General features: G+C 47.6%; 2 protein-coding genes across 5 annotated transcripts in view; one reads left to right on the forward strand and one right to left on the reverse strand.

Annotated features, from left to right (window-relative positions):
• The first annotated feature begins 8474 nt into the window (after positions 1 to 8474).
• Positions 8475 to 22905, forward strand: RHBDD3 (rhomboid domain containing 3). The gene is made up of 7 exons (XM_069081615.1): positions 8475 to 8590; positions 8894 to 9086; positions 9449 to 9584; positions 21095 to 21472; positions 21886 to 22048; positions 22139 to 22420; positions 22502 to 22905. Exons 2-7 carry the CDS (start codon positions 8943 to 8945, stop codon positions 22686 to 22688), a joined length of 1290 nt encoding a protein of 429 aa, XP_068937716.1. The 5' UTR covers positions 8475 to 8590; positions 8894 to 8942; the 3' UTR covers positions 22689 to 22905.
• Positions 22906 to 23675: 770 nt separating this feature from the next.
• Positions 23676 to 26899, reverse strand: part of EMID1 (EMI domain containing 1) — a 58718-nt gene continuing 55494 nt past the window's right edge. For all 4 annotated transcript variants that reach the window (XM_069081614.1, XM_069081612.1, XM_069081613.1 and 1 more), the window contains one exon: positions 23676 to 25204. In XM_069081614.1, the coding sequence (XP_068937715.1) occupies positions 24965 to 25204 (240 nt within the window). In that variant the 3' untranslated portion in view covers positions 23676 to 24964. The remainder of the gene's footprint in view (positions 25205 to 26899) is intronic.

Genomic DNA, 26899 nt, shown 5'->3' on the forward strand with positions numbered 1-26899 from the left:
CGCGGGGGGGAGGGGAAGAGGCGAATGAGGCGGAGTGAGGAGAGGGGAGGGGTTTCCGACCCAATTCTCGCCTGAGTCCGGAGGGGGTGGGGTCGGGAGGCTGGGGGCGTCTAAATGTCTCCGGAAGCGCCACGAGCCGCCTCTAAGGACAGTCCCCGGGGGTGGGGCGGTCACGGATCCTACTCCCCAGCGAGGCGTAAATTGGGAGAATGGTTCCATCCTGGGTTTGTTAGGGACCGTCCCACAATAGTCCTCCCCAAGGAAAAACGAAGACGAAGACGAGCTGGAGCTATGGGGGAAGGGATCTTGGGGCCATGGCACAACTGCTGACTAATCGTGGAGGGGAGAGTCTGGAGGGGGGGCCAGTTGGAACCGGCGGGGACCGGGAGAGAGCCACGTGCCTGGCCCGGGCTTCAATCAGTTGCACTTTGCAAATCAGTTTCCGTGTCTTGAGATGGATGGGGGTCAGGCACGCCTGGGTCTTTGTGCCCTTGGTTCTGGAAGTCTGCGTTCGACCCCCGGGGGTCCTGACCCCCAGCCTCCTTCCCCTCCAAGGAGCATCGATATCACAGAGACCACCCCTTCCTGGAAAGCTGACCTTGGGATTTGGATCGGGATCGTCCCGTCCATGCCCCATTTTGCAGATGAGGAAACTGAGGCCCAGAGAGGACTTGCCCAAGTTCACCCATGGAGCCGACTGGGACAGAAGAGAAAAGCCACTAGGGGAGTAACCCAGGTCATGTGCGATGAAAAGAATCAGTATTTGAACTCAAGACCCCAGCCCAGCTCATCTCCAAATGCATGGATCTTCTGCTTGATCTTGGGTTCAGAGATTTAGAGCGTTGTCCAGCCCCCTAACTTTACAGATGAGGGAACTGGGGTCCCGAGAAGAGGAAATGACTCAAGGGCCCATAGCCGGTCAATAGGACCTTGTTCTTCTCTTGGACACATAATATTTTGATCCATGTGGTACAGTGGTGAGCATCTCATTCCTCAGGTTCACGATGCTTTGTGTGACCTTGGCAAATCATCTAACCTTTCTCAGCTGTAAAATGTAGGTTGGAGAATTGGATTAGATGCCTTCTGGGCTTCCTTCCTGCTCTTAAATTTTTTTTAATTTTTAAATTTAAATAAAAATTTTTCAATGAACAAAAATTGCCTTCTTTTTCCTGCCCTATTCAAAAAGAAAGCCCTTGTAACAAATTAGAGTTATTCATTGTCGTTTGAGAGATGCAAGCTGTCTCCACATTTTAAAAATTGCTTTTATTGATATCTTTTGGTTTTGCTGTCACCTACATTTCCCCCATATCCTTCTTCCTCTCCCCAGAGATCCATGCCTTGTTACAACAACAACAACAAATTTTTAAGAGGAAGAGGGGAAAAAAAAAGCAAAACCAATCACTGCAGGAAAAGAACAAGATGCTATTTCCAGCCTTCTGCACTCACAGACCTTTCCTTTTCTCCAGCATATTCACAATAAGATCACAAGATTGTGGTGGAAAGGAATATCATTAAATGTATGATCAGCAAAAGAGATGACCCAACCATAATAGTTTGATGTCTCAGTGGGTTCACCCACCAAGTTTAAAAATAGCTAGAAGAAAGTCTCTAGAATAGCTAGAGATAAGCTAGGAAGAAGAAGAGAGGGGTTAAAGAACCAGGGTCTGGAATAGTAGATATTAATTGTTATTGAGTATTGATTATGCCTGTAGAAAATAAATTCAAAGGTAAAGGGCACCCCAGTTTGAGAGAAAAGAGAACTCAAATAGTACCACACAGAGGATTTGCAGCCAGGAGGCTCTCTTTGTCTTCCCAGGCAACAGTAAGTTCCTTGAGGGCAGGGACTTGGAGGGTGCCTGATAAATGCTTGTTGAATTGTAGTAAGAGAAATCTAGGTTCAAATTTGGGTTCTGATGCTTTCTAGTTGAGTGACTCAGCACCAAGCTTTGGTTCCCTTCCATGTAAAAAGAGGAATTGGATAGAAGACCCCTCTGTTTGGTATTTAAAGCCCTTTACAATATGGTTCCAGCCATCTCTTTCCAGAGATATTTCATATTTCACCCCCTCTCACACTCTGCTTTTCAAGCAAACTGGCCCATTTGTTCCTCATCTATGATTTCTATCTCACACCCCTATAGCTCTCCCCTTGCCTGTGGATAGGGAAGGACTCCAACAGGCATTCCTCCCACTTCAAAGTAACTACCTTTGTTACCTTTGAACAATTTTGGATTGAATCAAAGGATTCAGTCAATAAGTCAACAAGCATTAATTAAAGCTTCCCATGTGCCTGGTACTTTGCTCAGCTGGGATACAAAGACTGACAAAAACAAGTAAAAAGAAAGACAATCAGAGAAAGCTAAACAAGTAAAAAGAAAGACAATCAGGAAGCTCGATCAGGACCTGTACACCTCAATCAAAGCTATTGTGTCTTAGTGCATAAAAGAAAGAACCATCTCAGAACCAGGAGGGAGAGTGTCAATCTCTGGGTTGGAGAGATTAAAACGTGTATGACATTTCCATTGCACTCCTGAAGAGCAATGGGGGAACATAGCCTCTGCAAGGATATTAGGAATTTTCAGAATTCGGGGTTCAGAGTAATTGTGACTGAACTCAGAACTTGTCCTCTAAAACAAACTTCCTGAAACTCAAGAGGAGAGGATCAAATTCACCTTAGTGGCCATTCTGTTGCCTCCTAGGCTTAAAATGAACTAATTATTGTAACCGGAATATTCTCCTTCATCTCTACCTCTTGGAACCCTTAGCTACCTCACAAACCCCATTTAAGTGCCTCTGGCTTCAAGAAAACTTTCCTGCCTCACCTTGCCACTAGGTCACACTCCATCTATTGACTTCATACCTGGAGTACTTTGTCTCCCATCACCTCTACCCTAACTTCTCTGGCTTCCTTCAAGCTGAGCTCGCTTTCTGCCAGAAACTTTTCCTGTTTCTCCCCCTCATCCCCACCTCACTCTCTACCACCTTTCTTCTAAAGGAGGAATTCTTAATTTATTTTAAATTAGTAACTATATTTTTAATTGCTATAATTGGTTTCCTTTGCAATCCCATGTATGTTATGCCTTGAAAAATATGATTCAGAAAAGGGGTCCACAGGCTTCACCAGACTGCCAGAGGGGTCCATGATACAAAAAAGCTGAAAACTCCCTGACTAAATGATGCTTCTTCCATTACAATATTATCTCCTTGAGAGAAAGAACCGTGATTTTCCTTTTCTTGTATCTCCAGTGCTTGGAACATAGTAGGTACTTTATAAATAAATCCTTGTCAACCTGCTGACAAAATTACTTTGTATTTACAAATCTTGTGTTCACTTGTCTATGAAATTGTTGTATCTTCTCCACAGAATGTGAGTTCCTTGGGCACAGGCCTGTTTTTTGCCTTTGCATCATAGATACTTAGTTTATTGCTTAATTAGTATATTCATCCAGTGCTGATTGGTGTCTAAAGTCCCTTCCCAATTTCCAGACCCAGAGATTCATTCCAGCAAAACATTTGGGAAGAAATGATTTAGGGGGGAAGGGAGGAGATAGTCTCAACTGGGATGAAGGAGAATGTTGTGAATATTGGAGGTCCAGAGGATTTGGGACTTTAATAGAGGCATGCCAGGGACAGCAATGGCTGCTGGCTGTGTGCCTGCCTCTGGAGCCAACACTCCAAGAAGAAATGCAGATTCAGTGCTTTTCCACAAGCCAAGAAAAGAAAAAGTTATCCACACCTAAAGGGAATGTCAGGAGTATCCCATGAAAAAAAAACTTCCAGCAACCAAGAGCTGGGAATTAGGTTTTTGCCATATTGTCTGCTCCAAGTCTAAGACCACTTTCTCCTGGACTTTAGGTGTGTTACCAGTGGGTAAGATCTGCAGAAACATTCAGAGAAAACAAATAATTACTTGGCATGACTGTGTTCCTGGGAAAACTGGCCCAACCAGGTGAGTGACCTCCCAGTGTAGTGGGCAAGAACACTGGATTTAGAGTAGTGTCAACTCTGCTTCTGTGTGACCATGGGTTGGTCCGCCCCCCTTTATGGGCCTCAGTTTCCTCATCTGTCAGCTAACCTTTTAGTGCTCCAGGCTCTCTAAGACAACGGATAGACTTGTTTAGCCAAGTTGATGGGCATCTTCTTTGTTTCCAAGTCTTTTGTGAAAAATGCCACTATAAATATTTTGGTGTTTATCGTGACTTTCTTGTAACAGAATCTTTAGGTCAAAGGGCAGAGACCTTTTAGTCAGTACTTTTATCTGTATAATTACAAATGGATTTCCAAAAAGATTGCCACAGCACCACCAATAATATATCAGTGTGCCTATTTCCCCACAACCCCTCCAACATTGAGTGCTCCTAACTGTTGTCATCTTTGCCCATTTACAGGGTGTGAGGTGAAATCTCAGGATTGTTTTGGTTTGCATTTTCCTTTTTCCTGATTTGGAGCATTCTTTCATGTCATTGGGAATATTTTGTAATTCTTCTTTTGAGAATTGTTCATGTCCTTTGACCACTTATCTATTGGGGAATGGCTATTAATCTCATTTATATGTATAATATATATGTGTACATATATTAATAGTTTATCTATCTTGGATACTAAACCCTTATCAGAGAAATTTGGTACAAAATTATTTTTCCATTCCATCACTTCCCTCCTTGTTGTAGGTGCATTATTTTTGTCTGTACAGAAGTGTTTCACTTACAAGTAATCAAAGTAATCTAATTACTTTTTATAATTGACTATCTCTTATTTGGTTAAGAATACATCTACTCATAGCTGTGAGAGGGATATGATGTTTTTCTGATTTTTTTAATATGCTTTAATATTAAGGTCATGTATCCATTTGGGACATATTGTGAAATATGTCCTACATGGGTAGTTTAGGGAGAAATAGCATTCTGGTGTGAGGACTTGCTGAATGCTTTTCAGGGCTGCTCATCTATTTCTGGTATCCACCTTCATCCAACTCACCTCTAGCTCTAAGAAAATGTAGCATGCACAGCAGCCACACCCTGGTTAAACTGTAGTTTAAATCAGTACATGGGTAAACCGGGTTGAGGACTGTAATGCCATACACAATCAGGTTTCCAGAAGAATGCCGCTGTGAACAGCTTTTAAGGTTCTGATTACACGGTATAGTGATCACTCCATTCCATAACAAATCAAAGCAAAACTTTCACAGAGAATCAAGGTACAGCATTCACAATATTACAATTTATCACAGAAAATCACGATATAATATTCACAACATAGTCTCAAAGTAAAATAGTCACTCTTAAATTAACTCAATTAGTCCCTTATCAGTAGTCTCATAGTCAAAGTCTTCCACTCTTGGAGCAAAAGTCTTGATTAACTCAATCAGTCACTTATTCAGCAATCAATTACTAAGTATCATATACAAAACCCTCCACCCCTTAGGTCACTAGTAAACATTAATTCCATAATTACTCAGTACCCAAGGAGAGGTCATTTTATCTTGACTTGGGGCCTGTTCTCAGATTCCCTGGATCCCTTTCCATGGTCCCAGATTCTACCTGGATTCACCAGACTGTCACCTGGGTTCAATGGCAGACAGCTCCCAGTTCCTTGTCCAGCTCTCTGGGTAGGTCCTGCTCCACACTGAAGTTCACAGCATCTGGTCCATGTCAGATCCTTCACCATTTCAGCTCCAGGAAATTCAAGGCTCAACCAAGCCACAAATAAAGTCTCAGCATCCCAGTCATGCTTCAGTCTCCTGGGTTCCTGGCTCCTGGCTCCTGGCTCCTGGCTCCAGGCTCAGGGCTCCTGTTCAGAAGAAGCTCCACCACCACCAGCTCCCAGGAAATTCTGGCTCAGTTCTCCATTCTTCTGTAGCTGCTCTGCCTCCAGATGCTGGTCCCAAGAAATCCTGACTCTGCTTCTCTGGGGCTTTTCTTATATACACAGCATTAGCTTCCTGTTTCGGCCAAACCCTTCCTGTTATGTCAGCAACAGGAGCCAGGAGTTCATACCTTCTGTTTCCCCAACAGAGGCTTGATCAGTCACTAAGTGCTAAGTACCTGCTACCTTTGCCAACACAAAGGGATCTTCCAATTCAAAATTCCATTACCATTACAAGGACTCACCCTTTGGTGAGTTGGGGGTTTTCTTCCCCAAGCATATGAAGACTCCCCCTGCAGGAAGGGCAGATGCGCTCAGTGGCCATGAGGGCTGTTGAAGCAGGTGCTTGGTCAGGCATTCACCACATCCTGGGCTTCTTGACTTTGTCCTGCCACCAGACCTCAATGACTTTGGAAGAGTGAGGCTGAAAACTTTGTGAAATGCTGCCTCACTTAAATCCAATTCACGTGATGTCAGCCTTCTTAAAAAACAAAGGTGTAGCAGCAAGCACCCCAGGGTGGCTGCCAACACAGGTTCTTAGATCTGCTTTTCTAAAGGAAAGCAACTCAAAATGGGTTAGCAAGCTTACTTTAATCAATCAAACATATATCATTTACCTAGTTTACGGGAAAAAGGTCAGCACCCCAAACTTCAGAGTATACAGAGGCTACAAGCAGAAGTTACAAGACAGAGAAACATTTCAGCAGACAGGCTTCCAAACTGTCTGACCATTACATACATCCATACCTAATTATAGTTACCAGAGAGGGAAGCATCAACATCTGGGTTTTCAAACCCCGAGGGGCTTTCAACGGCTGCCCAGAGTCTCATCTGGTCAAATCACAGAACACTTTTCAAAGTGAGCCCCAAAACATAGCCTTACAACAGAGTTTATATTGACTTCTCCTGGCTCGGAGAATATAACAACCCTCTTGACCCCACTGCCCAATCACAAAGTATCTCCTGAAAAACAAGCCTCCTACCACAGGCTCCAGGTGTACTTAAGCCTAGGGGCAGGGAAAATCTTACACAATACAATCTTAGAAAGATGGCAACAACATAAATTTACATTTCTATTACAAAAGGACAAACAATATCCAGGAACATTGTGAAATATGGTATAAGGTGTTAGTCTAATCCTAATTCCCACCAGACTGCTTTCCAGTTTTCCCAGCAGATTTTCTTAATCAAATAGGGAATTTCTCCCTCGTTAATTTATGTTTCCCACTTTCTCAAACTGTGTTGTTGAGTTCTATTGCTTTTGATTCTCTCATGTCTAATCTGGTGCATTGATCTATCTTTCTGTTTTTTAACCAATACCAGACATTTTGATGACTGCTGCTTTATAGTGTAGTTGGAGGTCTGGAAGTGTTATTCCATACTATTTGTCCCTGCTTCCTTTCATCGTTTTCCTCGATATTCTACATCTTTTGTTTTTGCAAATGAATTATTATTTTTGTCAAATTCTACAAAGTATCCCTTTGATGTTTTGATTGGTATTGTAAGCTATTATTATTATATCCATTTTACAGAGGAAGACACTGACTCAGGGGAAGGTCACAGAGCCAGTGTCAGTCAGGACTTGACCTCAGGTCTCCTGTTTTTTTCTGTCACTCTGTCCTGACTTTTTTTCCCTAACCTTAGAAATCATGTCTAAAGTTCTTTCCAGCTCATTCTGTGATTTTGAATGTAGAAGAAAATAAACATTGGTACCCTTTGAAACTTGGGGCCTGGGGCAGGGAGAGTTCACAGCTTAAGAGAACCAGGTTTCTCAGGCCTTAAATTACTAAATACAAATTTATTAGTAAATAAATCAGCTTCTTGGAGATGATGGTTTTGGGCCTTTGGGCTCACCAAGCTCCTGAAAGGGGTTCATGGCTCAAAAGCTAGAAGGAAGGTCAGAGGCCATCCAGGACAATCTCTGAATTTCACAGGTGAGGGCCTGGCACATAGTCGGTGGTCATTGAATGCTATTCCATTCATTCAGGTAGTGAGCCTCCCAGGTAGGATTGGAACCCCGGGCCTTCCAGTCAGTGCTGCTTCCATATCTGGCTCTGGGATTTTACTTTGGGTTGGGCCCATCCAGGAAAGCTTCCAGGAGGAGGTGGGGGCATGTGCACTGGGCTTAGAAGGGTGGAGGGTTGTGTAAAGGTGGCTTTCTGTTTTGTCTTAAGGGGAATTAGGGGGGATTGCTTGGGGGGAGGTGGAGGAGAAAGGGGGAGGAGTTCCAGACTGCTATCTTGGCCCCGCCTGCCGCTTTTTAGGATTAACATTCCTCCTGCCACCAAGGAGACCCCGAGGCCCAAGGTCACAGGGGGCTGGGCTTGCTGGGACTGGCCCCCGGCTCCCGGAAGGTGCAGTGCCAGGTGCGCTGTGGGAGGGGGCGGCGCCCTTGAGGACCCCTCCCTCCTCTCTGAGCCCCACCTGGTCTTCCCTCTCAGCATTGTGCCCTTGGCCGCCTTCTTTCCCCCCTCCTCCCCCTCCTTCCCCTCCTCTTTCTTCCTCCTCCTCCGGTCTTCCCCTTCCCCTCCCCCTCCCTCCTCCCTGCACTCCCCCGCCTCCTCTCTCTCGGCCTGCACTTTGCAGACGCTCCCTAAATAGCCGGCCTGCCTGCCTGCCGCCGCCGCAGCCGCCCTTTGCAGACGCTCCCCGGCGAGCCCTAGCCGAGTCGAGCCCGTCGCGTCCCGCCCCCACGCGGCGCCTACCGGGCGGCATGGCAAGATGGCGGGTGTGTGTGTGTGTGTGCGCGCGCGCGCGGGGGGGGGTGGGGAGCCTGGGCTGGCACGGCGGGCAGCCCGGCGGGGAGGGCGGACCGGAGCCGGAGTTTCCCCGTGGAGGGGCGGCCCCCTGGCGTCGGGTGGGGGGCGCTCCTCCCCACCGCGGGCCCCTGTCCCCACGGAGATGGGAGCGCCTGCCGGGCCCGCAGCCGTAGAGTGGGCAGCCCCCTCCCGGCCGGCGCACTTCACACCGGAGGAAACTGAGGCAGGCACGGCGCTCCCAGACTGAGGCTTTGCTGTCCTTGCTCCCGCAGCCAGCCCCGGGGCCCGCCCGGCCCTGAAGGGCCATGGCCCCCCGCAGAGATGGGCGCGGCGCCGGGAGCCCCGCCGCCCGAGGGCTGCCCCTGGCCTCGTCGCTGCTGCTGCTGCTGCTCTGCGGCCTGTGGGTGCTGGGGGCCGGCCCCAGCCTGGCTCTGGACCTGGAGCTGTTGCGGGGACACTGGCAGGGTGAGACCGGGCCTGGGGGGAGGGGCAGCCCACCGGGGGGGGGGGGGGGTCCTCTTTCTTCGGGGGGGGGGCGGGGGGGGGGGGGGGGGCTCCCCGTGTTGGCAGAATTTAACTGAACACGGGGGGGGAGAACACGGAGGGGGGGGGGGGGCAGCCTACCTTGGGGAGGAGAGCAGGGGGATGGAGCCGGCCCGGCCTCGGCCCTTCTGGCTCCTTCTGGTTTGGCCCTCGGGACGGGCAGTGGGGACTGCCCGGTGGCGGGCCTAGGGGCCAGGAGCACCAGAGCGCAAACCTGGCCTAACCGGCTGTGTGACCAGGGGCAGGTCACTTAACCCCAATTGCCTTGTCTTCCCCCCCAAAAGAAAAGGCTGCTGTCTTTGGTCCTCCGTTTTCTCATCTGTGGTGTTCAGTTAAATTCTGCCAACACGGGGAGACAGAGACAAAAGCAGCGTGGCTCCTGCCCGCAAGGCGCTTACCTTCTACCGGAGGACACCTTATGTACGAAAGCTTTTTGGAAATAAATTTATTTTTGCGTGCATTCTGCCCTCCCCACACTGAGCAACAGCAATACCCCCCCCCCCCCAATAAAAGCTTCTTCATAAGCACGTGTCGGCCCCAAACGAGTCCCAGCCTTGGCCGTGACCGTGATCGCAGCTGGCGCGGCTGCCTCCGCGGCCATCCCACTGCATTCACACGCCACCCTGTGGCCCTTCCCCGACGGGAGGTCACTTCTTTGTCACCACTAAAGGAACCGCTAGGAATACATCGTGTATGTGTTTCACACATAGAGATGGGCATTATGTGTACAAGTGTGTACACACACACACACACACACACACACACACACACACACACTCACACTCACACTCACACTCACACTCACACACCTGAATCTTGTATATAATTTCTAGCTCTCTGCCCCGGCATCTTTCTAGGTCGCTGTCTTCTGCCCTCCAAGGGCTTTTTTCTTCTTTCTTTGGGGTGTTCCCCAGGAGGGCTAAAGCTGAGTTTAGTCCCTTTGGGGCCTAGTTCCAGACCGCCTCTCAGAATGGCTGGACCAGTTCATAACTTCAGCAACAATGTGTCAATGTCCCTGTTTTCCCTTAGTGCTTCCAGCGTGATGAGTGTGAGGCAGAACCTCAGGGCTGTTTCAGTGTCAGTTATTTTCCTTTGGTTGATAGTTTGGATTTCTTCCTTGGAAAGTGAACTTTTGATGCCCTTTGACCATTTTTTGGTCACCGTGTGCTGGCCAGGCATTGTGTTAGACACTGAGGCTGCAAGGAAAGACAAGATTCCCTGCTCTCCAGGGGTTCATGGCCTTAACAGAGGAGACAATATGCAAACAGCTATGTCCAGCCATGTGTAACTATGAACGTAAACCCCGTTTGGAGTTTATCTTGATGTGTGGTGTGAGGTCTTGGCCTAAACCTCATTTCTGGTACGCTCCTGTCCAGTTTTCCTGGCAGTTTTATCGGGTTAGGTCAGTCCTTTCCTTAGTAAATGGGTCTGTGGGTTTATCAAAAACCATGCTACTGTATTTTTGTGTTGTTTCAAACCTAATTTGTTCCACTGATTGGCCTATTTTTAAATTTAATTTCTTTCTTTTTTTTTTTTTTTACCAATACTATGTTGTTTTAACTGTTACTGCTTTGTAATACAGTGTGAGGTCCGGTATTGACAGACTCACTGATTTCTCACTTTTTTTATTTTTATCCTTGATATTCTTGACCTCATGTTCCCCCTTAAAATTTTTGTTTTATGGTAGCTATATTATTATATTAGCTAGGTAGTAGTCAGGAACACCTGAGTTTAAATCCAGCCTTATGCACTTACTAGCTTTATGACCTTGGGCAAGTTGCTTAACTTTTGTCGGGCCTCAGGTTCCTTACCTGAAAATGGGGCTAATAATAGCACCTTCTGGGTTGTGAGAATCAAATGAGATTCTCTTTGTAAAGCACTTAGCGCAATACTTGGGGCACAGTGAGCATTATGTAAATGCTCGTTATTATTTCGTTAAAACCTACAAAATGTTTCATTGGTAATTTGGTATGAGAGTGAATAAATAAATTAATTTAGGCAGTGTGGTCATTATTATTATACTGGTTTGACCTACCCATGAGCAATGAACGTTTCTCCAATTGTTTAGGTCTATATTAATGTAAAGAGTGTTTTATAGTTGGCGTCATATAGTTCCTGGGAGCATCTTGGTAGATAAACTCCCAAATATTTTATAACCTTTATACTGGTTTTGAATGGGATTTCTCTTTCTAGCTACTTTCTTTTGGATTTTGTTGGTAACAAATAGGAATGCTAATGATTTATATGGACTTATTTTTTTATATCCTAAAACTGCTGAATTTATTGTTTGAATTTTTTAAATAACCAAGCTATTGTATCATTTGTAAAAAGATAATTTTATGTCCTCTTTGCCTATGCTGATTCCTTCCATTTTTCTTTCTTGGTTTATTGCTACAGCTAGCATTTTTAGTGCTATGTTAAATAGTAGTGGTGACGGTGGGCATTGTTACTTGCTTTACCCCAGATCTTATTGGAAAGATCTCTAACTTTTCTCCATTACATATCATTTTTATTGATTTTATTTCATTGACTTCCCTGTTTTCTTTAAGTCCCAACTAAAATCCTGCCTTTTCCTGGAAGCCTTTCCTAACCCCTCTTAATTCTAGTAACTTTTTTTTCTGTTATTTCCTATTTGTCCTGTACATAGCTTGCCTTGTATGGATTTGTTTGCACAATTGTAAGCTCCTTGTGGACAGGAACTGAATTTTGTCTCTTTTTGTATCCCCAGCACTTAGCACAGTGCCAGGTGCATAGTAGGTGCTTTACACTGATTTTTGCCAGACTTTAGGTGGATATTATTTGCTACATTAAGGAAAGGTCTATTTATTCCTATGCTTTCTAAGAGTGTTTTTGTTTGTTTTTTGGTGAGGCAATTGGGGTTAAGTAGCTTGTCCAGGGTGACAAAGTTAGTAAGTATCAGATGTCTGAGATCAGATTTGAACTCAGGTCTTCTTGATGCCAGAGCATCAATGATAAGATGTTCTATCTACAGTACCACCTAACTGCCTCCTTTCTGGAGTTTTTAATAGAAAAATATGCTAGATTTTGTCAAAAGCCTTTTCAGCATTTGGCTTATATAATAAAGTGGTTTTTATTATTTATATCAATAATATTATTTATGATGTTTGCAGTCTTCTTTATGTTAAGGCATCCTTGCATTCCTGGTACAAACCCAACAAGTCATAGTGTACTTTTCTTATCTGTTGTTGAGCCTACTTGCTAAAATTTTATTTAACATTTCTTTGCCTCAAGGTTCATTAGAGATACTGGTCTCTGTTGTGTTTTTTTTCCTCCTTTATTTCTCCCTAGTTTAGGTATTGATACTGTTTGCATCACTGAAAGAGATTAGAAGGGTACCCTCTTTTTTTTCATTGCTAACAGTTTGTATGTGTTGGAATCAGTTGTTCTTTGAATATCTGACTGAAGTCACTTGTAAATCCATCAGCTCCTTTAGTGTTTTCCTTTGGGAGTTTATTTAAAGCTTATTCAAAAATTTTTTTTCAAATGCTGGTTATTTGAATATGATATTTTTTTCTCTTTTTAAAAAATCTGAATATCTTATAATTTTGTAGGTATTTGTTCATTTCTTCTGTTATCAGTTTTGTTATATATTCATCTATTTCCTATGTGACCAGTTTTGCTAGCATATAATTGGGCAAAATAGTTTCAAGTAATTTCCTTTATTTTTGTTCAGTGATGACTTTTTCATTTTTCATTTTTGATATGAATAATTTGATTTTCCTTTCTTGTTAAATTAGATTAGCTGGTTATCTGTTACAAAGGAAATTAAATACTAGATATATAACTGTAACTTTCATTGTCTTCCTTCTGGAAATTACGTATTTTATATAAATTTCTTCCCTTTCCTTCATTAATTGGGTCTTTTTGGTTTTTTCTGCACTGACAAAATGAGCACGTGCTGTGTGTTGAGCAGGCTGTGGGTGTATAAAGACATAGGGCACAGGCCGGGCTGAGAGGCTGCACACTCTGTCAGATGCAAGGAAACAACATGTACACAGGAAACCACATACAATGTACAGGGAAAGTTTTACACACATGTTACATATATTCAGTGAAGTTCAGATAATAACAGTCCCGTTTTTACTAAATAAAATGAACAATATGAAATTAATATGCAGTGTTATAGAATATAAAATTATAAATAAAAACTTGTCATAAAGTAATATAAAAATAAAACAATTATAAATAAGCTATTCTATAATATAAATATAAAATATGAAATTATAAATAAAAACTATTGTCATAAAATAATATAGAAATAAAACAAAAGCTATTATTAATATAAAATAAAAAATTATAAATAAAAACTACCTTTTTTGCTTTATTTTTAATGCTCATTTTTCAGATTAACAAATGTGTCTTGAGTTGAATTGAGCCTGAGAGCCCGAGATGCAGGAAGAGTTTCACAGGCTCCCTACCTTAGGTCTCAGAGAACACCTTGTCCATCCCCTTGCTTTGCAGAGGAGGAAGCTATGTCATTGAGATAATAAATAGCAAAGACAGAATTTTAACTCAGGTTCTGGCTCATTATACAATACTATATCTGTGTGTCACGAGATTTGCGCAACTCATGTGCTTTACTTACGGAAAAACCTCTTGGTCCTCACTGAGAGCCTCTTGACTTTTACTTTATAGACTGTTTTTACTAGCCTGGTGATTTGGTTTCTCAGAATACAGACTCTTAGAGGATGCACACTGGGAGACTGGGTGGGTTGAAGGGAGATAGTAGCACTGACCACAGAGAGAGGGGACAGCTCTGAACCAGAGAAAAGCTATTTAATAAAACAAAATCAAAAGCCCAGCCCAGGGCTGTTCAGATCAAAGCATAAGGACAGAGCCTGCAGTCTTAGTTGTTGTAATGAATATTGTGAACCACACTCCTTTTATTCTGTTTAAGAAAAAAGTAGATGGGGGACCATATAATACACATTTTTTTTTTAAGTAGCTTTTCTCTCCTTTTTAAACATCACTTAGATTTCCGTTGTGTCCCTTTTCTCCCTCCTCCAAGAGCCATCCCTTATAACAACGGACTTTTTTTTTTTGTCTTTTTGGAGGGGGGAAAGCAGGGCAATTGGGGTTAAGTGACTTGCTCAAGGTCACACAGCTAGTGACTGTTAAAGTGTCTAAGGCTGGATTTGAACTCAGGTACTCCTGACTACAGGGCTGGTGCTCTATTCACTGCGCTACCTAGTCACCCCGGTTCTTCATTTAGAAAAGGTATTGAATTTCAATTAGCTACTCTTGTCTCAGCACCCTCATTGCAAGGAGAAATGGGGGCTGCATCCCACCTTAGTTCCCCAGAGTCTAGCAGTATGCTTCAGGTGCTTAATAAGTCTTTGAATTAAATTGAATACTGTATTCCATCCTCCCAATCATGGCCAACTCTGCTGCAGCCAAATTAGATTCAACTCGATGTACAGTGCATAGAACACACGGGCCTGGAGTCAGGAAGACCCCACCTCAGTCCAGCCTCAGACATTCCTAGCTGTGGGCCGGTCATTTGGCCTCTGCCTGCCTCAGTTTCCAAATCTGTAAAATGGGGGTGATAATAGCATCTACCTCCCAGAGCTTTTGTGAGAATCAAATGAAATTATATTTGTAAAGTACTTTTCAAACTCAAAAGCACTATTTAAAAAATGCTGTTGCTATTACTACCACCTAGATGAAACAAAATCTCAACAAAACTGATTAATATAATGACAACCTGACTGCATATGCCATGTTCTATACCCGTGGACCCCAACCTTTGCAAAAGAGTGGGGGAGATACAACTTCTCATCTCCTTCTTTGCAGTCTAGTTTGCTGTTTTTTTTTTAAGTTTATTATTTTTGTTTTTTAAATAAAAGGTATTTTAAACATTAATCTGCCCATCCCACTACCTCCTAATTGAGAAAATTTTTAAAAATAACACCCTGAAAAACTGATCACCCAGGACATAGATATGTATTTTAGCCAAACAGATTCCTGAATTAGTAATGTCCAAAATGATGTCTTTTTCAGGCTAGAGGTGGGTCCTCTAGACCAGGGCTTCTTAAATTTTTTCTACTTGTGATCCCTTTTTGTGTTTCGAAGTATTTGTTGGTGTTGCGTGGCATGAGGACACACACAGAGCAAAGTGTGCATGCTATGTGTTTGAACCAAGGCTGCAGTGATACAACAGTGTGATACAACACAGGCAAGCTCTGATTTTTAATTAATTTTGGGTTGTTGTACAGTCAGAAACCTTTTACTGTTGTACAGGGTCTCGACCCACAGTTTAAGAAGCATTCTTGAGAGTCTGAGACTCATGTTTTCTCATTGCAGGGATCAGAGTTCTAGAGTCTTTCAAATTCGCTTTTCTTTTTGATGTCATTGGATAAATTGTTCTAGTTGCGCTCTCTTCTCTCCGCCTCAGTCCGTAGGGGTCTTCTCAGTTTACTCTGAGACTGGCAATTTCACCCTTTTGGCACAATCAGTAAACATTTATTAAGTGCCAACTGTGTGCCACTGTGTTAAGCAGGATGCAAAAAAAAAAAAAACCAAGAGACAGTTCCTGCCTGCAGTGAACTTAGGATCTAGTGGAGGATACACCATGAACACAAATATATACAAAACAAGCTATATACAGGATGGACGGGAAGGAATTAGAGGAAAGGCACTAGAATTAAGAGGCGTTGGGGAAGAAAAAGATGGGATTTTAGTTGGGACTTGAAGGAAGCCAGGGAGATTAGTGGAAGAAGGCGTGCCAGAATTCTCCACTTTTCCAATATTTAGCTACCACAAAAAGAGCTGCTTTTAATATTTTTGTACTTACGAGCTCCTTTCCTCTTCCTTTGATTTCTTTGGAATATAGTTCTAGTTGTTTTGCTGTTGTTTTATCTGTCATTTTCAGAGGGGACCCACTCAGTGACATCATGGGTTGATGTCTTGGTTGAGGAGTGAATTGGATTTAAGTGAGGCAGAGTTGCACAAAGTCGTCAGTCTTCCTCCCTCTTCTAAAGTCATTGAAGTTTTCGGTAGGACAGAATTAGGACAGCTGTTGATGATAGGCCTAGTGATATGTATAAAACACTTTGGTCATTAGTAGGTGCAATTTAATGACTTTGGGGGGCATGGTTCCAAATTATTTTCCAGAATTCCTGGACCAGTTCACAGCTCCACCAACAATGTACCTGTTTTCCAGCATTTTTCATTTTCCTCTTTTACCATTTCTGCCAGACTGATAGGTTTGAGGTGGATCCTGCAAAGTTGCTAATTTGCATTTCTCTGAGTATTAGTGATTAAGAGCATTTTTCATATGGTTGTTGAGAGCTTGGATTTCTTCCATTTGAAACTGCCCAGTATGTATTTCCTTTGACCTTTTATCCGTGAGGAATAGCTCTTGGTTTTATACATTTGGATCAGCTCCTTCTGTATCTTGGAAACGAGAGACCTTTATCAGAGAAACTTGTTGCAAAGATTCTCCCACTTTTGGTTTCCTGCTTCTCTTCTATTTTTCAACTGCATTTACAAGTTTGTTCTTTGCAATTTTGCCATGTTCGTTTTATTTTAAAAAATTAGTTTCTGTTTATTGCTTTTGTTTTTTGTTTTTTTTATATTTCCAAAAATATCCCCCTTTTCCTTCCAGAGAGCCATGCCATGTAACAAAAATATTTTAAATGGAAAAAAAATATGGAAAATCAATCCATACGCACAAAAAAATTGGATGGTATATTCACACCCTCATATCTTCTACCTCTGCAAAGGAGTGGGATGGGAGTATCTTCTCATAGCTCTTTAGAATTAAAAAAAATTTGGTATCATGGGTTATTACATTGCCTACATTTCTTCCTCTATCCCTTCCTTGCCCCTTCCCATAACAAAGATTATTTTAAAAAAAAGAAAGAAAAGTTAAAGAGGAAAAAACTCCCCCAGCAAAACTGATCAAAAAATGGGGATGTATCTGATAATATACACAGTGATCCACACTTGTGTACTCTCACATCTACAGAGGAGCGGGGGTGGGGATGCCTCTTCTTTGTAAGTCTGCGACATTTTTTATTTTGTACGCGGTCATTGTGTTTACATCGTTGTGGCCGTTATGTATTGTTTCCTTGGCTCCACTTACTTTACTTTGCATCAGATCATATGAATCTTTGCATACTTCTCTGTGTTCATCATACCCCTTGTTTCTGACAGTCCAGTAACATTGCATTATATTCGTGTGTTGTTCAGTTGTGTCCAGCTCTTTGAGACTCCATTTGGGATTTTCTTGACAGAGATACTGGAGTGGTTTGCCATTTCCTTCTTTAGCTTATTTTATAGATGAGGAAATTGAGGCAAACAAGGTTAAGTGACTTGCCCAGGGTCACATAGCTAGTAAGTGTCTGAGGCTAGCCTTGAACTCATGAAGATGAGTCTTCCTGACTCCAGCGTTGGTGCTCTGTGCACTATGGTGCTACCCCATTTCATTCATGTGCCACAATTTATTTAGCCATTTCCCTGTTGTACCTCCCCTTCTGTTTCCAGTTCTTGGCTACGACAAAAAAGTATGTCTATACATATTTTGGCATATTTGGGCCCTTGTTGTTAGTGACTTCTTTGGGATGTAGACCTAGAAATGTTATATTTGGGTTAAGGATATGAACATTTTATGCCACTTTATTTGCATAGTTCCAACTTCTTTTCCAGAATTATTATATTCCAGAATGGTTAATTCACAGTTCCACCAACAATGCACCAGTGGGCCTGTCATTCCTCAGCACCTCCAGCACTGATTATTCCCATCTTTTGTCATCTTTGCCATTTTTCTTGTTATGAGGTGAAACCTCAGGGTTTTAAGAAAAATGTGCATTTCTCTTATTACTAGTGATTTGGATCATTTTTTTTCATATGGTTGTTAATAGTTTATACTTCTTCTTTTGAGAACCATTCATATCCTTTGATCTCTATTGGGGAATGGCTTTTGGGCTAAAAAAATTTTTTTTAATTGTCTACATATCTTTGACATCAAATTCTTATCTGAGAAATTTGAGACAAATTTTTTTTTCTATTTGACTGCTTCTCTTATCTTAGATTCGTTAATTTTGTTCCTTCGAATGCATTTTGTTAATATTTGACCTAGCTTTGTAAAGACACAAGTTATTTTTTAAAGTATATATTTTATTTTACTTATTTTAAACTACCAATACATTGTTTTGACACAATAGACACTTGCCAACTAACTTCCAATGAAAGTCCTTTACAAAGTACATTCTTCTAATTGTTAATAGAAAGGAGAGACTGTCCTTTCACTTTGTCAGTCAGTTAAAGTTGTTAGACTTACTATATACTTGCTTCCCTACTAAGTGCTTTGATACAAAGAAAGACAAAGATAGACCCTGCACTCAAGAAGCTTACAATCCAATCTAATGTAAATAACTAGGTATGGACAAGATTTATACTGAGTAGATGAAAGGTAAGGGTGGGAGTGGGGTTAGGATGGTAGAAGGTGGTATTTGAGCTGAGACTTAAAGGAGACCAGGGAATCTAGGAGGTGAATTTGAGGAGGGATGGCATTACAGGCATGGGGCCCTGCCAGTATAAAGGCCTGGAGACTGGAGATGTAGTGTGGCGGGTGAGTCAGACCCACTACTCTGCCTTAAGGGAAATGATCTTAGAGGTTGGGTGGAAGATAGATTAGGGAGGGAGAATGATTTCAGCCCCCTGATTTCATTCACTCAGCTCCCCTGGGATGTCTCCCTTCTCATTCCTGGAGGATGGGGATGACTCTGGACCGAGGGAATGTCAGGGGGTCAGCAGCTCAGGCAGGTGTCACCCAAGTGGGAATGAAGACCAGTGACTCTGCCCTGGCCCAGCCCAGGGGCCTTCTGAGGGCCCCCTAGCCCTAAATATGTGCCTGTGACTTTGGCTAGAGGAGGGCAGTTGGAGGAAGTGAAGGGCCTGCAGAGGCAGGAGGGTCAGATTGAGAGTGGAGGCTGTAGACTGAGGCGGCCTGCTTCTGTCGCAGACTGTAGATCTGGGCCTCCGTTTCTCCATCACAGGCCCCTATCAGAGGAGCCTGGAGGAGAGGGGCCTCAGGGGACACGTGGCCAAGCTGTCTCCAAGTCTTGGAGGGTCCTGGCAGCCCCAGGGCCCAGGCCTGCTCTGCCTGACCTCGGAGGGGCCAAGCCCTGCAGAGGGCCTGGGCTCCACGTCCAGAAACTTCCCAGTGATTTGATGATACGAAATAATAATCGCTAGCACCTGCCTCTCCTATGATGTGCTCTCCTTTGCTCCTCTCAGTAACTCAGGGAGGCAGGCAGGTGAAGTGGCCTGCCCAAGGTCACACAGCTTAGACATGACCAATGACCAACATTTATATAGCACCTGCTGTGTGAGTGCATCTGATCCTCACTGCAGCTTCTGGGAGGCAGGTGCTGTTTTCTTCCTCCTTTTACAGTTGAGGAAACCGGCACAGACTGAGAGTAAGTGACTTGCCCAGGGTCACACTGCTAGGAAGTGTCCGAGGCTGGGTTTTAATAATAAGGCTAATGGTGCTGAGCCCTTACGTAGCTTGCCCTGTGCCAGGTGCCTTACCATCACCCTGGGAGGAAGGTGCTGTCATCGTCTGCGTTACACACATGGGGGAACTGAGGTGGGCAAAGTAGCCTTCAATCTCACTGCCTTCTCCTTCCACCCTGCCCCGCTGCCTTTCTAACAATGACAGCTGTCCCAGTGGAGAGTGAGCTGCTGGGAGAGGGGGTGAGCTCCCCGTCACTGGGGGTATGCAGGCAGAGGCTTCTTAGTCAGATGGGTCTCTGGGGTCCCTTCCAGCTCGGAGACTCATTTTGTGTTTTTGTTTTTGGACACAGCATCTAATAAAGACTTGGAGGAAGAAGGGCTGTGGTTTTTTGGCGGGGAGGAGGGTCCTTGAACAGGCTTATTCATTCCTTCATTCATTCTTTCAAGTGCCCTGTAGGTGCAGAACTTGGACTGGGAGGCCTTGGAGTCCTTCCTCTTGGCCCCCTTGGGCCTCCACCTTGGTTTAGGCCTCCTCATCTCTGCCTGTACCATTCACTGGCCTTAAGTCCCTCCTCCCCTGGCTGCCAGAGAGTCTCCAGGGCGCCTGCCCAGCTTCTGAATGTCCTCTTCCCACGGCCTACCTTCCTCTGCTTCATGCACGCGGCCCCCCATCTCCCACCTCCAGGCCTTTGCACTGGCTGGCCCCTACGCCATGCCCTCCCTCTCTTCCCTCAGGAGGCCGCTGGAGCTCCACTTTCTGCAGGAAGCTGGCCCCCCTCCCCAAACCACCCTGCACTTCAATTGTTCTTTAGCCACTTTCGGTCGGTCCCACTCTCCGTGGCCCCATCTCTTGGCAGAGACACTGGAGCGTTCTGTCGTTTCCTCCTCCAGCCCCTTTGACAGATGAGGAGATTGAGGTGAAGTGACTTGCCCAGGGTCACACAGCTGGCATGTTTCTGAGGCCAGATTTGAGCTCAGAGAGAGGAGCCTTCCCGCCCCCAGGCCCGGCACTCTGTGCACCGTGGCGCCTCCTAGGGGCCCCTGCATTGAATTACTGCGCGGTTATTCTCTATATATTCATACCTGCCGGTGCCCATTGCCTTCTCTCTGCTAATGCTGACTCCTCGAGAGCAGGGATTGTTTAGGTGGCAAGGTGATGGGGCTTGGGCCTGGAACCCTGAAGACCTGAGTTCAAGTCCAGCCTCAGACCCTGAGCAGTTCCCTTCCCTGCTTCTGTCTCAGCTGTAAAGTGAATGGGGATAGTCATGGCTCCCGCCAGAGTCTGCAGGCTCAGATGGGCCCTGTTTACAGCACGCTTTTAGGCCCAGGGTTAGGTGTGCTCACTCTACCTTGTGTGTGCGTGTGCCCAGGGCTGGGCACACAGTAGGTGCTTCATTAACACTGATTGCGGGGCCTCTTCTCATTAACTCTGCCTCCTGTCTCGCCAGTGTACCGGCTGCTGACCTTCCCGCTGGGCCACACGGCCCTCCCGGCCCTGCTTCTGAGCCTGCTCCTCTTCCCCACCTTGGGCTGGTACCAGGAGAGCCATCTGGGCACCCTGCGCTACATCCACACCTCAGCCCTGGGGGCCCTGGCTGTCGGGCTGCTGTACCTGCTCCTGGCTGGCCTCGGGGTACCCGGGGCAGGGCGCAGGGGCTGCGGCTACACGCCCATCCACCTGGCTCTGCTGGCGGCCCAGCACCGGAGCCGGACCAGGCTGCCTGGGGGGGTGGTCCCGCCCCTGCTGCTGCTGGCCCTGATGCACCTGGTGAGCTCCGAGCCCCCTTTCCTGCTTCAGCTGTGCGGCCTCCTCACCGGCCTGGCCTGTATCTTTTGGTGGGTGTCGGGGCTGGGCCGACTGGCCCCTTTGCTGGTGGGGACACACCTGGTGTGTGGGCCCAGGACTGGGTACCAGAGTTTAGGGAGGGCTGGCTGGGGAATGTTGAGGCATTGCTGGGGGCACCAGCGTCATTCAGCCTGGAGATGAGAACGTGGGGGGTGGGGAGGAGTGATGGATGAAGGGGAAGAAGGATGAGGGGGAGGTCTGCAGGGAAGACCACCTGGTTGGCCCATCTGACCACCTGTTCCAGACCCATGTGCTAATGGCAGGAGAGTCTAGTGGGCAAGGAGGCCCTATGGCCAGGCAGAGGTGCAGAGGTGGGAGAGCGAGGGGCTGCAGGGTTTCCTGGTGAGTTTTTCCCTTGACTGGCCTTCCCCCTCCCCATGGGGGCTGACCCAGACTCTGCTGGGGTCTTCAGCCGGCTGGAGCTCTCCGAGCGCAGGCTCCAGGCCCTGCAAAGGGCTGGTGTCTGCAAGGCACTGGAGGGGAGCTGCCTGCTGTGTTTCATCCCAGCCCCAGGCAGCCCGCTGGAGCTGCCCATCCTGCATCCTGCTGGGCTGAGGTAAGCCCCTGGCCTGGGGGTGGTCTGGCTCCCTGGGGGGTCCTCAGAGGGCTTGGGGCAAAGGCTGAGCCTGGTCCCCTGCTCCTCCAGACATCCAGATCCTGGACCTCTTGGGAATTTGGTACCAGGACTCTGGGCCTCCCCCCTGGCACCAGTCCCCCTCTCTCCTGGCCTGGGGACCGGGCCCTCCTTGTTTGAAGGGGCCCCATCGTGGGATGCCCCCAGCCTCCCTCTGGAGACCCCGTTCTGGAGCCAGGGAGAGGCTTTGAATGATGAGTTGCTGCAGGCCGCCATCCAAGCTTCCCTTCAGGACGAGCCCCTGCGGGCCTCGGAGGAGCTGAGGTTGTCTAAGTCATCTGTCTCTTCCCTAAGGTGAGATGGCAGGGAGGAGCAGGGGCATGGAGCGGGGCAGCCTAGGGCCTGGGGACTGACATCGCTTCCTCCTCCCCACAGGCTGCAGCAGCTGGAGCGCATGGGATTCCCCATGGGGCAGGCGGTGGTGGCACTTGCAGCCACAGGGCGCGTGGAAGGGGCTGTCTCACTTCTAGTGGAGGGGCAGGTGGGCGATGCAGCCCAGGTGAGCCTGGCGGGCAGAAGTGAGCATCCCGGAGAGGGCCCCCCTCCAGCCGCCCAGAAGTAGGAGCCTGCCAGGCCTTAAGGAGCGATGCCTGGGGCAGAGAACGGAGGGGGCAGCTGGGCGTGTTTGGGGGCAGGGGCAGGGTGCAGGCTTCTGGCAGAGGCAGCCCGTCAGCTCTCAGCAACACACACATAGACACAGACACAGACACACACACACACACACACACACACACAGACACACACTCCTGCCGAATAAATCCATTTCATCTTTAAAGAAACGTAGATGCTTGGTCTCTGCAGGGGATGGGCGGGCACCCTTCCAGCTGTAGCAGGCTGGGTTCCTGAGTCCCCAGGCGTTCTTGGCATAGATTTCAGAGCCCTGGGGCAGTCTCATTGCACATGCCTTAGTTATGGCTCTGGATGTCATTGGATCATTTTACAGGTGAGGAGACTGAGCCTGTGTCCTTTACCCACGATCCCACAAGTAGAAAGGATCAGAGCCTGGATTTGAACCCAGATCCTGACTCCAAATCTGGCCGCCTTGCCATGGCATCCTGTCAGTTAAGGAGGAGCCAGGTAAAGTTGGTCAGGAACAATCTGTCAGGCTGGGCCATGAAATAGGACAGATCCCACTGAGGGCCGAGGCCAGGAGAACGAGGTGGACCAGGGCCTAGGAGCCAGGGTTCAAGGCCAGAAAGAAACCCAAGCCAAAGGCAGAAGACCCAGCCAGGCATACAGGCTTCTGGGTAATCACTGAGGGACGCCAGGGCTGCTCTGGTCCTTGCCTTCTCTGGGACCTCAGAAGTCAGCCCAGCCAAACTGAGTAAGGCTTCCCCACAACACACCAAGGCAGCCCATCCCACTGCTTGGGACAACCCACTCCCATTATGGGGAAGCTCTTTCTGGAAAGGGCGTTCAGGGTCAGGGCTGGCAATGGGAAGAGAAGCCAGGAGTCTGGGGTCCCAGTCCACTCCCACGCTATGGTACAGTGCCCACCCTGCCAGCAGCAACCTCTCCCTCAGCCCGTCCACCCCAGGAGGACCAGACGGAGAGGGAGGGACCTTTATTGCCAAGTTCCCCAGCTCATAACGGCCGCGAGCGTCTATCTGCCTTATAAAATGGAAAGGCCGCCCCTTTCTCCCAGCTGTTGACCCCTGCACCCTGGGGCTACACGGGGTGACACATAAAGGATCAGTGTCTGAGAGCCCGGGTCTCCCTGGTCTCGGAGAGGATGGAGGTTCGGAGGAACTCCCCTTCCACGTCAGACACAGGCCCCTTACCCTGCCCCTCCCCTTCTGTCAAAGGATAGTTGGCACTTGACCTTACAGTTTTGGGGGGAATTATAGCACCACAAGTACCAAGTGGGGGGTTGGGAAGGAGGTCAGCACCACGTTTTGGGGGAGGAGAAGCGGGCCCAGAAGGCTGGTGACCATGGGCACAGAGCTCAGCCTGCTTACTCATCTGCATAAATGAGGGGCTTGGGCTGGCGAGAGGCAGACTCCAAAGGCCATGGCCCACCAAGCCCAGTCCTGAAAACAGGTCGTTGCTAGCAGGTCACAACGGGGAGATGCTGGCGGGTGAGGAGATCGCTTGGGTGGGGACCAGCCAGCTCATGTGGGTGGACTGGGGTGGGGCTTCCTGGGCCAGGAGCAGCCACCGTCAGAGGTGGCTCCTGGGGCCCAAGGGAGGGAGCCACCCAGAGCTGCTGGGGCATTTCCACGCTCATTCTCCCCAATAATCCTTTATCTCCGTCGCCCTCCACTCCCTCCCCCCCCCCGCCCCGCAAAGTAGCCCAGAGCTGGGGAAAGAATGTTGGATTTGGAGCCTGGATTGCTGCCTGGGTGACCCTGGGCAAGTCACTTCCCTTTTCTGGAGGAGGATTAGACTGCACAGTCTATAAAGGTCCTCCTAGCTTCAGAGCTGTGACCCTGTGTTTGTTCCCCTGACTTCCAGGTCTCAGTTTCTCCCCCTGTAAAGTAAAGATGGGGGGGGGGGCTAGATGAAATGAGGGCACACGGTGTAAATCTGCTCCAGAAAGGTCCAGCTCTTGAGACCCCCCCAGTGTAGACGTGGACCTGAGGCCCAGAGGGGGAGAGTTGGTGACAGGGCTGGGATTGGATCCTCCGTCCCCACAGTCCCTGTGCCCAAGCGCCCAGGGCCCAGAGTGAATCTCTTAGTGGTCCTGGCAGCTCCACTAGGCAGAGGACATGGGAGGGGAGAGGCCAGCCCCCCAGCTCTGGTCCACCCTCAGATGGTGTGTCTCCCAGGTACCACTTGGGCTGGACAGGTGGCAGTCTTCCTTCCTAGGCATGGCGTTCACTCCAATAAATAGATAACTCATCCCTGGGGACCAGGCTGTGGGATGAGAGCCTGGAAAGAGTCCAAGGTGGGAAAGTGTTCTATCCCGAGCCCCGCCTGGTGCCCAAGCAGACCAGACTCAGTCCTTCTGGTCCTCACTCCCCTGGGCCAGTAGACGGGAGACGATCCGGTAAGTAGCTGGTCCTCCTGCCCGTCTGCCCCGAAGAAAGCCAGACGTTCCAGTGTTGGGGGGCCCCGCTCCAGAGCCAAGGTCCGGTTCTGCCGAAGGAAGGCAAGAGAAACAGGGTCATGTCAGCCTAATTCCTGCGGCCATCATCAGGGAGGATCTCCCCGTGGGTCCCTCATCTGGGTGCCACATGGGAGAGGAGCCAGAGGAGGGAACCCTTGGGGGCTGCTGAGTGTTTGACGCTGGCAGGTCCAAGACTGGAGGCCAGCAGGGAAACTACCCAGTGCTCGCTGCTGTTGGTAAAGCCATGTGTAGGGGATCCCAAACGCATTCTCCAAGGGACCACCGAGCCATGAGGGCCTGGGTCCCCCTTTCTTGCTATTGCTAGTTCCTATTTCCATTTCTCTTTTTCTCTACGTCTTAAGGGCAAAGGCAAAGTCAATGTTATCCCCGTTTTATAGCTGGGAAAAGCAGGGCCAGAGGAGAGCTCTGCATGCCTGCTCCGCCTCTGGGCATGTCTTTTTTCTGGATATCAGATTCCTCCTTGAAGACAGAAGGACTTTGGGCAGTTCTGCCCCCTGGGCACTTATCCGAATGATCAGGATGGAGCCATTGGAGGTGATTGAGCCGGAGCAGAGACGTGGGGGATGGGATAGCTGCCTTCAAGTGTTTGTAGACTTGTGGCCCAAGAGAGTAGAACCAGGACCACCATGCGGAGGTGGGTTTGGCTTTTTGTCATGATGGGATGCCTCAAGAGGTGGTGAGTTCCCTGTCACCGGAGGCCTTCAAGCACAAGCTGGCTGACATCACTTGTCTGGGGGGTGTTGGAGGGGATTCCTATCTAAGCACAAGTTGGAGGGCCTGGTGGCCTTTGAGGTTTTCTAGGTCTGAGATCCTGTGACTAGGTGAAGTCTGAGGGCTCTTGTCTCTGGAGCTTTAGCTGTGTGTGCCCAGGCCGGTGCTAGGCCCTCATGGCAAATCTGGGCCCCTGAGTAGCTGATCCTGTGTTAACGGGTCCATTCAGGACTCAGACTCAGTTGACTCACCTGTCAAATAAGTCCAGACTCATGTGCTGAATGCATCCCCTCTCAGGGGCCTTCTGGAGCCAGTGGCTCATCGCTCTAACTGCTCAGTCAGGAGGCTTGCTGATGAGCAGTCAGATGAGGCCCCCTCTCATCCCAGCCTGCCCCTGGGAGACGGATGCGGAGTGGGGCATGTGGCCAGTTCTTTCTGTGCTGCCCAGAGGGCTCCCTTGGATTGGCTGGGAAGGCCACCTGTCGGCCACCTCCTGAGGGTGAAGACCCATGCTCTGAGGCCCCAGAGGGAGTGAGGAAAAGCTCGGGGCCTGCCAGTGGGGAGAACCGCTGCTGGCCAGCTGTGTGATCTTGGACAAGGGGCTTAACCTTTCTGGGCCTCAGTTTCCTCTTCTGTAAAATGAGGGGGATGGACTTAATGGCCTCTTGGTCCTTTCCAGTGACAAACCTCTGATCTTATGGTCAGGTTCATCCTACTTTGGCCTTAATCTGTTTCCTCATTTGTAAAATGGGGAAAAAATACCTTCACTGCTTGTGTAGGGAGGGCCCTTAGAACAGAGAATATCAGAGCTGGGAAGGGCCTTCATAACCTAAAATATCAGAGGTGAGAGGGGTCTTAGAACAGGCAATGTCAGGGGCTAAAAGGGGCCTTAGAACAGGTAATGTCAAGGCTGGGAGGAAACTTAGAACAGGGAATGTCAGAGTTGGGAGGGAGCTTAGAACGGGGAATGTCAGGACCGGGAGGGAGCTTAG

The sequence above is a fragment of the Petaurus breviceps genome, unplaced genomic scaffold, assembly GCF_028583685.1.
Source record: "Petaurus breviceps papuanus isolate PSGF00001 unplaced genomic scaffold, PetGlider_PUasm1.0 99, whole genome shotgun sequence".
In the NCBI taxonomy this organism is placed as follows: Eukaryota; Metazoa; Chordata; class Mammalia; order Diprotodontia; family Petauridae; genus Petaurus; species Petaurus breviceps.